General features: G+C 45.3%; 1 protein-coding gene across 1 annotated transcript in view; it reads left to right on the top strand.

The window, feature by feature from the left end:
* Positions 1-13,933, top strand: part of LOC115477367 (formin-1-like) — a 76,974-nt gene that overhangs the window by 9,160 nt on the left and 53,881 nt on the right. Inside the window, exon 2 of the mRNA XM_030214202.1 lies at positions 12,261-13,441. Coding sequence (XP_030070062.1) covers positions 12,379-13,441 — 1,063 coding nt within the window. The 5' untranslated portion in view covers positions 12,261-12,378. The remainder of the gene's footprint in view (positions 1-12,260; positions 13,442-13,933) is intronic.

The raw sequence follows: 13,933 nt of genomic DNA, 5'->3' as shown, positions 1-13,933 counted from the left end.
TCACCCGAACAGAGATGGGCGCCTTTCGCCGATAATGGAAAAAAAGTATGCGTTTGTAGCTAGAATTTAGGGCACTTTTCCTGGACCCTGTTTTTTCACGAATAAGGCCCAAAAAGTGCCCTAAATGACCAGATTACCACCAGAGGGAATCGGGGATGACCTCCCCTGACTCCCCCAGTGGTCACTAACCCCCTCCCACCACAAAAAATGATGTTTCACAACTTTTTATTTTCACCCTCAAATGTCATACCCATCTCCCTGGCAGCAGTGTGCAGGTCCCTGGAGCAGTTCTTAGGGGGGTGCAGTGGACTTCAGGCAGGTGGACCCAGGCCCATCCCCCCCCCCACCTGTTACAATTGTGCTGCTTAATGCTTAGTCGTCCAACCCCCCCCAAACCCACTGTACCCACATGTAGGTGCCCCCCTTCACCCCTTAGGGCTATAGTAATGGTGTAGACTTGTGGGCAGTGGGTTTTGAGGGGGATTTGGGGGGGGGCTCAACACACAAGGGAAGGGTGCTATGCACCTGGGAGCTCTTTTACCTTTTTTTTTGTTTTGTTTTTGTAAAAGTGCCCCCTAGGGTGCCCGGTTGGTGTCCTGGCATGTGAGGGGGACCAGTGCACTACGAATCCTGGCCCCTCCCACGAACAAATGCCTTGGATTTATTTGTTTTTGAGCCGGGCGCTTTCATTTTCCATTATCGCTGAAAAGCAAAAACGCCCAGCTCACAAATTGTCGAATAAAACATGGACGTCTATTTTTTTCGAAAATACGGTTCGGTCCACCCCTTCACGGACCCGTTCTCGGAGATAAATGCCCATGGAGATAGACGTTTTCGTTCGATTATGCCCCTCCACGACGCCAATGCTGATTGTATGATGCAATGTAATGCTGGCCAGCATGATCTAGGGGCCTGCCTCTTACAAAAGTAAAACCACTCACATATACATCCTGAGCATTAACAAAGGTGGAGCATAACTATACCCAAATAGTGAAAGAGCTTTAGTCATAGTTTATGTGGTGGAGTGTTTTCATACTTATATCTGTGCAAGACAAGTGACTGTTCAAACCAATCAGAAGCTACTTGTCTTTAAAAAATAAATAATTTTTTTTTTACCTGGCAACTGTGCCGAAATTACTGCAGAGAATGATATTTTCACTTCAGACATATATACCGGGAAGCAAAGTGGTCATTGCTGATACACTAAGCTGTGCGCTTTTCTACTGGCAGCCCAATGCAGATCATGGTCAACTTTCACAGAAGAGTTGGACTAATTGATGAGTGTCTCACCCAGTGGTCATCGCCTGAAATGATAGATGTTATTTGGTGAGTTGGAAAAAAAGGATGAGATCTACCAAGCTATGAAATCTGGAGATGGTCGCCCGGTACTGATGAGATGCTGGATTTTAAACATTTTCACAACTTCAGTGATGATTTACACGGACAACGGCTGTATGTTCTGGGGAGAACCAGACAAAAAATGCATAAAAGAGTGCAAATCGTATTGATATAAATGGATGCATTAAACGAGCTAGAGAGGTACTTTTTTGGCTGTCCTTGAATCATGAAATTTGTCAAGAAATGCTATATATGTGCCAAGATCCAGTCAGACCCAGCCTGAGATCTTGGTTGAAGCTAAGATGCCACCCAGTACTGGTTCTTTGCATTTGCATCAGTCACTGCGAACCTTACGCTCATCTGCATTATTGCTTGACGTATCTTAATTTTGATTGATTGGACTTAAAGAATGTAGGGTGAGACCTTTTATATAACAGGGAGAAAATTATGGAATGAATTGCCTTACCAGGTCCATTCTTTGCAGTCCATCTCGGTGTTTAAAAAGATGTTAAAGACAATTCTTTCAGCAAACTTTTGATATTGATCCTAGGAATGTATAAGATACAAGGACACTAATCTATATGTTGACATGCTCAGCTTTGCATACCAGGTACTGAAGATGTGCTGTTGTACTCAGGGGTATATTTGTAATTGTATCTATTTTTTCTTATGTTGTGTTTTGATGTTTGTCTAATAGAATGTTGTTTTATTATTATGTATGTAAACTTTTGTTATCTGCTTAGAATCTATGAGAGAATGCGGAATATAAGATTTTTACAACAAAACGTTTTACAATAAACATATTCTTAGTTCAGTTCCTTTATGAGCACTGAGGGCTTTAGCCCCTCAATAATACTCAAAGGGATTACATGTTGGCTAGTGCAATAACACCCATCAGAGAAAGGTGTCTGTCAGTCTATCAAGCTAATTACCTGTGAAGCTCTTGTGTCTATCTCCTTGAGTAGACTCTCCTCCTGAAGACTAGCTCCACGTGTACCTAATATAGAGGACATTGTATCATGCATAGAACAGTTCTATGATTAGATGAGCTGGGCACACAAAGATTTGCTGGCATAAGGTGTGCACATAGATAGTATGGTAAAGCTTTGGTCCACTAGGATCACTGAGCTAATCAACTGGTAATTGTCTTTAGCTTGGCACAAGAATGCCTGTGCAAATTATATAATGAGGCCCCTGGCTTTGATGATGGTCTTCCTTATCAGAACTGGTACTTCTGGCACCTCAAGAAATGGTCAGCCAAGATTACCATATACCAGTGTCAGTGTTAAATCACATTCCTACAGCTTCACACCAGAGAGAGGCAGGGGCATAGCCAGACACCCAAATTTGGGTGGGCCTGGACTCAAGATGGGTGGGCAGAACCCCTCCCTGTCCCACAGGTGATTTGGTCTCTCCTTGTCGCACCTGCATGCCATCTGCTATTTACAACAGTTGTTGGGAGTTTTCAGCTGGTGGGGCTTAGGAATCCCTGCCAGCCACACCATAGGTGTGCTGCTACTGGGTGGGCCTGAGCCCAAAGCCCACCCAGGCCCACCCTTGGCTACGCCACTGGAGGCAACCTAGATAGCCCTTGGAATGTCAGTGTCCAATTCTGCAGGAAGTCTCATAAAAGCCATGACAGTATTGTCCTTAAAAGATGGCTCCTGAATCCATAAAAGGCAAACCTTTCCAGACAGCCCCTTCATAATGTCTGTAACACTCTCAGGCTAGCAGGCTAGTAAATCCTATCTCAACAATTTGCTTTATTTTCCAGCACAGCAACAACAGGAAGCAAAGTATTCTACCCAGTTCCTTTAGAGATCATAAAGACTTGTTTGGTTCATGTAGTTTATCCCACTACAACCCCATCCAAGGCATTAGGAAAATCTGCTCAAATCATGTTTGGATTATGGACCTGGACTCTTCTGCCTACTGTGAATGCTTTGCTTGAGACTCTATCATCACAAACATTTCACCATTGTTTAGAGGCAGCTAAGGATCAAATCTGCTATTACGATAGGAAGGCCAAAGAAAGACCAGTTCTGAAAGAAGGCTAGAACAATGACTGGAAGAAAGCAGAGGTTACCAAATATAGAAACATGACGGTAGATAAAGGGCATATGATCCATCCAGTCTGCCCATCCTGTGTAACCCCTAACTCTTCCTTTTCCTAAGCGATCCCACATGCTTATCCCATGCCTTTTTAAATTCTGGAACAGTCTTCAACTCCACAACTTCTACCGGGCCTCCACTACCCTTTCTGTGAAATAGTACTTCCTTAGATTACTCCTAAGCCTATTCCCTCTTAACTTTGTCAAATGTCCCCTCATTCCAAACAACTCCCACATCGCTCATTCTTGGTCAGGATTGAGGATGGGTCAGAACGGAGGTGAACATCCAGACATATTTAACTGAGTTAGGAACAGCTATGGTTACTGCTGATAATCCTGATACGCTACAAAACAGTACTCCAATCAGAAGAATAGGATGCCTTGAGTGCACAGGAAGAGAAATTACCAGCAGGAAAAATGAGGTGATAGTGTTTCTGTATAAGTCTCTGGTGAGATCTCAGTTGGAGTAATGTATACAGTTCTGGAGACTGCACTTTCCAAAAGGTATAAAGTGGATACAGTTGGCCCAGAGGGCAGCTACTAAAATGGTTGACTGTTCTCATCATAAAGCATATGAGGACTAACCTAAAGATCTAAACATGCATATCCTGGAGGAGAGGCAAGAAATGGGAACTAAGACAGAGACATTTAAACATATGATCAGGCTGAACTGGGTAGAGCTGAAAATTCAAGCTAAATCCCCCTCCTAATTGCCCAAACGAAAAAAAACTAACCCACGGGAACAATAACTCCCTTGATGCTCCCTTCTTTCTACAACTTGTTAAATTTTGTGTCATGCAGGGCCAGCTCTTGGGAAATTGTGCAACAGCTGAAATTGACATGTCCTCATTTTCCCCGCATGAAACAAATGTTTCATTTACACCACCCCTGCAGCCTTTTTAGAGGTGTGAGCTGAGGCCTCTTCTTGTCTTTTATTCAGTGCCTAGACTCAGTCTCAGTGGCGTAGCCAAGGGTGGGCCCAAGCCCACCCACTTAGGGTTCAGGCCCACCCAGTAGTAGCACACCTATGATGTGGCTGGCAGGGATTCCCAAGCCCCACCAACTGAAAACTCCCAACAATTGTCCCTCCTGCATATCTTGTAAATAGCAGATCTTTGCCCGCAGCAAGCAGTGACTGATACATACTGATTGCTTCGGCCCCACAGCCTTCCCTATGATGTATTCCCACCTATGTGGAAACAGGAAGTTGCATCAGTGGGAAGGTTGTGGGGGACAACATGAGCAGTGTGTATTAGTTGCTGCTCGCTGACAGTGAAAATCTGCTATTTAAAAGGTATGCTGGGTGGGGGGGGGGGGGGGGGGGGGATGTTTGAGAGACCATATGGCATGCAGGTGAGAGAAGGAGAGACCAAATCACCTGTGGGATGGGACAGGATTCCTCTGCCCACCCATTTTGGTCCCAGGCCCACCCAAAATTAGGTGTCTGGCTACGCCCCTGCTCAGTCTGATGATGCAGGTTGCCCTGATTGGATCCTTGGTGGGCCACTCTCCACATATATTTAAATCCTGGAGCTCCCATTCTACCTTGCCCTTAGGTTTCACTTGTGAGCTCCTGAGTTCTATGTCTTTTGCTGATCTTTGTTATCTGGCCCTTGTTTTCCTTCTGTATGTAAACCTACTCTGCAAGCTCTGATCTTATCCTGTTTTCTGATTGCTCTTCTGCTTTCTGGTTTGATGGTGGTCCTGTTTGGCAAGACTGCCCTGTTGGGTTTGACCACGGTGTTCCTATTCCCTGGCCCATCTCCTGCCGGCCAGGAAACACCTTGTGCTTGTGCTTCAAGTCCTAGCAGCCTCTGACTACTTGAGAGTTGAGTCTGAAGGGGAAAGGGGTTATAGTTGAAAATACACAATTTAGGCCCAGGTTCCCTGGTGTTCCTTTATGTGATTGACTCGGCTGTGACATTTAGTAATGCATCTCATGAAGGAGCTATGCACCAGAGCTCCATCTGAAACCCTGCAATCATTTATTTTTGTTACATTTCTACCCCGCGCTTTCCCACTCATGGCAGGCTCAATGCGGCTTACATGGGGCAATGGAGGGTTAAGTGACTTGCCCAGAGTCACTAGGAGCTGCCTGTGCCTGAAGTGGGAATTGAACTCAGTTCCTCAGTTCCCCAGGACCAAAGTCCACCACCCTAACCACTAGACCACTCCTCCACTCCTAGGCTTTTAGTCCAGCCATTGTGGGCCCAATATTCAGCCACCGATGTTATCCTCAGAAATTCAGTGCCGGGCCACGTCTGGGCTCCAGCATTGAATTTCCGGGTATACGGGAGCAGAGAAAACATAAGACTGATCTTTATGTGGTTACCTTGGCCAGTTAAGGGCTAAATATCAGCACTTTACCAGTCAAGTGCTTGGATGCTAACCGGACATTTTCAGTGGCACTATCTGGTTAAATACAACTGGATATATCTGGTTGGCCTCGGACAGACAGTTTAAACAACCAGGAGCTTCTCTTTGCCATTTAAATAATTTTAAATATCGGGCCTCTGCAACTTGGGTAGCAGAAGACCTGATCCAGGAATACAATATAGGTCCTGTGAACTTAAGCATGAGAGGAAAGGAGAATGCCCAAATTTTGTCATCACTCCTTGACAGAATTTATTTCCCCCAGTTCCAGCCAGTTCCCTATCCCCTCTCAATTAGTTTGCCAGCCAATCGCCTAATTCCAGCCCCTGCTACTCCAGTGAGTCCTCCTCCCCTCTCTCACCTTGCTGTGTAACTAGTTCTGTCCTTGAAACAGGTAATGCCTTCTCACCGTTGTTTGTATTTCTATATTGGTCTTGTGGTTTCACTCTTGACACCGGTGTGGGAGTGCAGGCATCACACAGCACAAACTAATTGAAATCTATACAGTGCAAGTAGGCATCTGTTTTGGGGAGCCACACAGGCAATATTTTGAGTAATGGAGCAATGTGGGAGGGCACTAGCTGACTTAGCGGAACAAGCTGATGGGAGGCAAGAGAAAAGTTTCAAGTGTGAAATCAGCACTGCTGCTTGTTGGATGGGATTGAAGAAATTAGAGAGAGAGAGTGAGAAAAGCTAATGGCCCCATCAAAACTTAGCGCTCCATTCAGCGCATACTAATCCGTAGCGCTGCTTTGTAAAAGGAGCCCTTATGGGCCAATAATCAGAAGCAAAAGCAGGCGCTAGAGGCTGTTAGTGCCATTCTAACACCTGCGTTTGCTACTGCCCCATGATCAGAGCGCCCAAGCGCATGAAACAACGTGCTTGCGGGCTCTGAATGCAACTAGCATGCAAAACAGGGCTCAGCGCAAGTAGCATGCAAATGTATTCCTCCCCAATGATCAGCAAGCCAAACATTGGCGCGCTGTCCACTGCAAACCCTACGCCAGTTCGGAGCTCGCGCTAGGGTTTGCAGACCATTGGGGAAGAATGGTGAGCTCTGTCCAGCATGCATTTGCATTCTAGCAGGCCCCCCATTCTCCCCAATGCAGCAGCCCCCTCCCCCCCCTTGCAGAAGCAGGAGATCCGGTGGACCTTCAGTCCCCCTGACCCCCCGACACAAGTTCAGGGAGGGGGGGGCTGGAGATCCAATGAGATAATAGACTGCTTAAATTTGTATGCTATTATCTCTGATCATAGGGGCGGTAAAGAACCGCGCTGTTCCAGCAATATTTTTAGAGCGCTGTTTGGAACAGCACGGGACTTTCGATTATCTGCCCATTAATTAGTTGACAAAAAGTAAATGGAGCTGGGAGAGGCATAGGGCAGAAGCACAAGAGAAGAGAGTCTAGATTAGGGAGCAGAGTGATTGTTCTCTGCTCTGTTCCAGGCTCAACCCTCCCCTCCTCTGCAGGCTGCCTGGAAGGGGAATGTCTGCTGCTCTGGAATTTGAAAAGAAAGGGAAAGGGGCTGGGATTTGATATACTGCCTTTCTGTGGTTACAAAGTGGTTAACATGTTATATACAGGCACTTATTTTGTACCTGGGGCAATAAGGGGTAAGTGGCTTGCCCAGAGAAATGGCAGAAATGCATTTCAGGCCATTCCCCAGAAATTAAGCCCTGCCCCTGATATTAATCCATTCATTTAAACACTGGGTACCATGGAGGGGGGGGGGTGTTTAATACCCAGATATTCAGCCCCAGGCTGTATATAAATACCAGCGCGGAATATATGAGCATAAAGGGGTCTCCAGCACTTGTCTGGGTACTGATGGTAATTTTTTATTTTTTTTATTTTTATTACATTTGTACCCCGCGCTTTCCCACTCATGGCAGGCTCAATGCGGCTTACATGGGGCAATGGAGGGTTAAGTGACTTGCCCAGAGTCACAAGGAGCTGCCTGTGCCTGAAGTGGGAATTGAACTCAGTTCCTCAGTTCCCCAGGACCAAAGTCCACCACCCTAACCACTTGGACTGGTACCTGGATAAAATTAGGACAGTCTTTTGCTATCCTTTATCCGTATAGTTACCCAGTTAGCAAATTGAATATTTATTTTATTTTATTTATTTATTTGAGCATCATGAGATATCAAGGCAGTTTACAAAATATCAGAGAGTCAAATGAAACACAAACTATGCACAAACTTAAAGGCAGAGAAAGGAAGGGCGAGTATAGCACAACAAAGTAAAACCTAAACACATCAAATCAGGATTCACACAGATAACAGGAGACATAAGAAGATTAGCATGTAGGAAACTAAAGAAAAGGACAAAAATTGCCGAGCAGAGCAGGAGAAAAGATCCTTATAAATCACATTTAAAAGATAAATGTTTCAAAGGCCTGCCTGAAATGCCAAGTTTTTAATGTAGTTTTAAATTTAGGCCAAGACACAATAGACTGTAAATCCAGTAGAAGAGTATTCCAGGGTGATGGAGCATAGCAGCAGAACGCCATCTCCCAGAAAGTATCAAGTCACACGTAGGCTGCAGTAGGGATCAGCAGATGGTTATAGGATCCAAGAGAACAGCCCAGCTGATAAGGGATTAGGAGGCTAATCAGGGCGGTATCATGGAGCGGTAGGCATTGCCCGATGATCCAGTGCCTCTCCCCCCATGTGCCCAATATCTCTCTCTCCCTCCCCGCTGGCCCCAGGTCCAGCACTACTCCCTCCCTCAATCCTCCCCCCCCCCCCCTCCCCAGCTACTTTAAAGTATTTCTCTGTACAGGCCACTAGCAGTGGCAGTGATTTGCACAGGCCATCTGTTGTTGCGTGAGGAGCCTGCTCACTGCTGCATCCTGCCCCCTTCTGACCTAACTTTCTGTTTTCACAAGGGTGGGACACATTAGAGAGCAATCGGGAGGGAGGGAAGGAAGAGTCAGATGGAGAGATGTTAGATCTGGGGCGCAGGGGAGAGAGATATATTGGACAATGGAGGGAGGGAGGGAAGTAAGGGAGAGTTGTTGGACCCAGGGGGCAGAAGGAACGGAGAGAAAGATGTTGGACAGTGGTTGGGTTGGAGAGAGAGAGAAGAGAGATGGAGAGATGTTGGACAGTGTCTGGACAGGAGGGAGGTAGGGAGGGGAGAGAAGAGAGATGTTAGACCCAGGGGAGGAGGGAGTTTTGTTGGAAAATGGGAGAGAGGAAAGGAAGAGAGATGGAGAGATGTTGAATCTGGGGGGAGGGAGAGACAGATACTGGACAGTTGGAGGGAAGGAAGAGAGATGAAGCGATATTGGACCAGTGGGGGGGGGGGGGGGCGGAGAAGAGAGAGATGTTGGACTGTGGCTGGGAGAGAGAGAGGGAGAGAGGGAAGGATGGATGTTGGACCCAGGCAAGGAAGAGTGATGGAGAGATGATGGACCTGAGGGTAGAGGGGAAGGATAGACATGTTGGACAGTGGTTGGGTGGGTGTGAGGGAGGGAAGAGAAATGGAGAGATGTTGGACTTGGGAGGGAGGGGGAAGAGAGAGAGATGTTGGACTTGGGAGGGAGGGGGAAGAGAGAGAGAGAGGGAGTGATGTTGACCTGGTAGACAAGGAGAGGGATTGATGCTAGACAAAGCGAGGGAGGGAAGAAAGAGGGAGAGATGTTGGATCTGGGGGTGGAAGGGAAGGAGGGAGAGATGTTGGATCTGGGGGTGGAAGGGAAGGAGGGAGAGAGGGAGATATGTTGAACCTGGGGGCAGAAGAGAGGGAAGGAGGGATAAATGCTGAACAATAGGAGGGAGGGAAAGAAGAGAGGAATACATGCTGGACCATAGGTGGGGGCGGGAGGGAAGAGAGATGGTACAGGGGTAGAGTGGAAGGGACAGGGTGTGTGGGAAAGGAGAGAGAGAAGGAAGAAATGCTAGGCTGTAAAGGTGGTGAGAGGGAGGGGAGATACTGGGAATGGTGGAACTATGTGGGAGAGGACATAGGGTAACAAGGAAATGAGGATAGTGAGTACAGAGGGTAGGAATGTGGTAATGAGAAGCAGATGAAAGGCAGAAGGGAATAGTTGGCTTTGGAAGGGATGAGGACAGAAATAGGTGAGAGAAGGAGATGGAAAGTTGATAGGTATGAGAAAAGTACAAAGGAGATGGAGAACTGGAAGGTAAGAAAGGATGAAGTTTGAGTGGACAGAGAGGCAGAAAAGAAATAAAAGGGAGGAAAGAGCTAAAAGGGAAAGATCAGTTTGTCAGAGACAGATATAGTTGGGGAATGGAGCAAGATAAGAGGAGAGAGGAGAAATAACAAATGTGTAACAACCAACAGAAATAAAGCAGAAAAAAGAAACTGGGACAAGCATAGTGGAAAAATCAAATGTCCAGACAACAAAGATAGAAAAATGTGTTTTAATTTGAATTATTAACTGGAATATGTTAACTTCGGGAAATGTGCATCGCAAATGTCTTTGTGTTGTGTTCTATACAAGGAGAAATGCATTTCTATTTTTATTTCTCTGGTGTAGCCATACATGCTAAGTTTGACTTCTTTGGGTTCCTAGTTCAATTTTTGTCTTCACATTCTATTTGTAATTTGTGAACCTACATATTTGGTGAGGATCTGTCTGTGTTTTGCATGTAACCAAGGTGTAGTATTCCATTTGCTTAGAGTTTCTCTGTAGAACTCTATAGCAGCCCCACTTGTTCTGTTTACCTGTAGTAGGTGTTTTAGGGCCCAGTGTAATATTTGTAGTGCTGCCCATGCTGTTTGAATCATAGGATTAGTGCTACTGTTGTATCACACATTTGCTACATGTATGTGAGTTGCATTATTTTTCAGGTTTTATATTATTTCATCATGTGCCTAGTATTGGAGAGATTTATGTTGCTATTGTTCAAATGGTCTTTTTTGTTTTGGTTGGTTTCCTCACTTTTATACTCCACTGTTGTTTGCTTGGGGCATATTTTTTTATGGTGACCTCCATGGAGAAATTACCTAGTTCTGATCTACATCTTCTACATTTGTTGTTGGGGAGAGACTGGAATTTTGTGGATGCAGAGCATGTTTACATTTAACATAAGAACTGCTATACTATCAGACCAAAGGTCTGTGAGGGTCATGTATGTGGTGTGTCACATATGTGAGCATCATTCATTGTGTCCCAACTGATAAAAGGTTGAGTACCACTGTCCCAGAGCCTCAGCAGCATTTTGGAAAATAAAACAATGTGCAGATCTTTCCAAATTTATACCCTGGATGCACTTCTAGCACAATTTAATGACTGAATATTTCTACATTTAAGTTTTTGTCGAGTGAGTTTTAGAAGTATTAAGGCAGATACAGAACCAGTAATTTCTGTTGGATGGGAGGTTTTAGGGGGGGGCACTCATAACCCTTATTACCCAGAGGCCCAGATCCCTATCGGTCCACCCCTGCCTACAGCTGATTATGAGCCAGTGCTGTTCAAACAGCAGTGGAGAGACTATATTTCTTGGCATTAAACTGAAGCCACTAATATCACCACTAACTGAGTAACTCTGGGCTCCACTCCAGGACCAACCTGGAACTATCCAGATAGCCCTGGGGTGGTCACTGGTAATTTTCAGCAGTATTATAGGGATAATGCCTCTGAAAATCCATGGCTGGCCCCTGTGAGTAACACTTAACTGCTGATCCTTCAGCTGTCATTGCATTATCCTTCATAGCTGTTTGTTCTTTTGAGTATCACTAGATACTCCTCAAGAGATGTGCTCTCCCTCGGGCACTGCTATGACACCCTGATTACTGCGTACTCTTTTTGGGTGCTGCTACATTCTCCTTGATAGGAGTATGCTGTTTCAGGTGTTGTGTTCTTGGGGCTGGCACGCTAGTGATCTCAACTTGGTCCTAATTTTTCAGGCTGTTTGAAGGAATATGGATGAAATATATTTAAGTACATTGGTCCAAAGATCACACTTGTATATGTGGATATCCCAAAAGCGAGATGGATCTTGGGGGCTTGAGGGCTTATGGTATGAGGTATAGAATACTTGGTTAATTGTTAGTGCTTTGTGCTGCTAGGCAAAACACCATGACTTTCTTCTTGTTGGAGGCTATTGCTTTTCAGATAAGCTTAAGTAATGATTCCTGCCCTGCCTTTTCCAGAGCAAGGGAAAGCCAGGTATTGCTCTTCCTATGTTTATGAAAGAGAGCCATATATAGTGTGTTACCTTCTGTACTCATCACTGTGGTATTTCAACTATACATGAGAGAAAGGAGAGGAATATTGGGGACCTCTTATAAGAGCCAGGTTGGAAAGAGTTTTATCTGGTTCCTATGACTAATACATCAAACACAAGTGTATAAGTGGAAAGCCTTGTAAAGCAGTATAAATAGTAAACAATGCACAAAAGAAATCATTATTATTATTATGTACTGCAGATTATGATTGACTGGGGTGTCCTTTCTTTAACAGGCGCTGTTATTGTGTATGGCTACTGTGAGATGACTCAGTACAGCACATGCTGGGCATCACACGCTGTCTCATGCATGCATGAAACTTGCACATCTTACTTGTAGCTGGAAGTGATTAGATGATCATAATGGAAGGCTGTCATACTACTCTCCAACTGCTTCCACCCATCACAGAACTCTGGTACGTCAGTCTGTACTTTCCCAGGCCCAGAGCCGGTGGTTTCACACACTGCAGCACTGTACGAGATAGAGCCAGGGACACTTCTGGTAAATGCTGGGAACCCCAGGAGAAACTGTGGACAGCCAAGCAGAGAGCTCACTGGGATGTGAACCTTAGAGAGATCTTAACACAGTTGTACAGACTCTCTGCAGACGAGGAGAAGCTGCTGGCCAACCTACTGAGCTCTCACCTTCTTTTGGATAATAGCATGGGGAACCAAGATGGGAAATTGCAGGAGGTAGGCCTGAGGCGGAAGGAAGATGACTCTTCCAACCCACGGAATCAGCAGGAATTTTTCACAGGTGAAAAGAGGCCAGATTCCAGGGCTAAAAAGTCAAGGAAGTTCAGCAGAAGAAGGGAGAGTGTGGGGGAATTTCTGAATAATAAGATTAAAAGAAAGGTGTCAGGGGGCCAAGAATCCTCCTGGGGTGCCATCAGCAGGGACACACCTTCCTGGAAGCAGAGGGCTTTGTCTGACAGCAGCTTGCAAGGCTCTTCAGATTGTTCTTGGCTGCATTCTCTGGAGAACAAAGATGAGTCCGTTGTATTGGAAATAAATAATAAGATGGGAATGCAGAGGAAGGAGAGGAGTTTGCTGGAGAGCACTGGAACCACAGATTCTGATACAGACCATGGTAGTTCTTTGTATGAATTTGGCAATAACATAATCACAGACAGCCTGGGACTGTCCCACAGCAAGGATGTGCTTAGGAATGTGGTACACACTATGGAAATGCCGCAGCATGGAGAAAACAGCCCTTGCCTGAAGCACTCACTGAAGGACAGTTTATTGGAGAGGTCTCAGGCTCTGGGTTTGTCCTCCACAGAGACCCATGACTGGTGCACTGAGAGCTATATTTTACAGGCAGGACCTGCATTTGCTCCTAAGGATAGAATCTCCTTAGAACAGCAGAGAACTACAGATACAATGTCTTCTTCACAGCTACAGTGCTTTTCACCAGGTAGGTCTTGGTGTGGATGGTTTATACTTAAAAAAAAAAAACAATAACAAAAAAAACATATGTCACATAATTCAGCAGAGCGGATACTCGTGTGTCCCTGACTGTTTGTGTTTAGCACAATTATTGCTGCAGATGTTCTGGCCTTATTACACAGTGGCAGTAGTGAGCAAGTGATGACACATGCATTCCCCCACCCCATTAGGGAGATATGGGTTCATTAGTGTGCCTTAAACTATTTAGTGCATGCAAAATCAATGCTTCTCCAGTGTTGCTGATTTCTGGTACTTTGCTGTTATTTAAACTGCGATTTGGCTGCAGTAAATAATACTCAACTTGCTGATATTTGTGTTACCCAGGATGTCGATTTGTTGACGCCCTAGGCAGATGCCTTTGATCAATACATTTGTCTTTTACCCTTGAAGAAATAGAAGAGTTTGACCAATAAATTAGTTTTATACCCTTGTGTTGGAATTTGATTGGTCCTCCCCCTAA

This window comes from Microcaecilia unicolor, chromosome 9 (assembly GCF_901765095.1).
Source record: "Microcaecilia unicolor chromosome 9, aMicUni1.1, whole genome shotgun sequence".
Taxonomy (NCBI): domain Eukaryota; kingdom Metazoa; phylum Chordata; class Amphibia; order Gymnophiona; family Siphonopidae; genus Microcaecilia; species Microcaecilia unicolor.
Note: the sequence above shows the minus strand (reverse complement) of the source record. Positions and strands in the feature narration are given on the sequence as shown.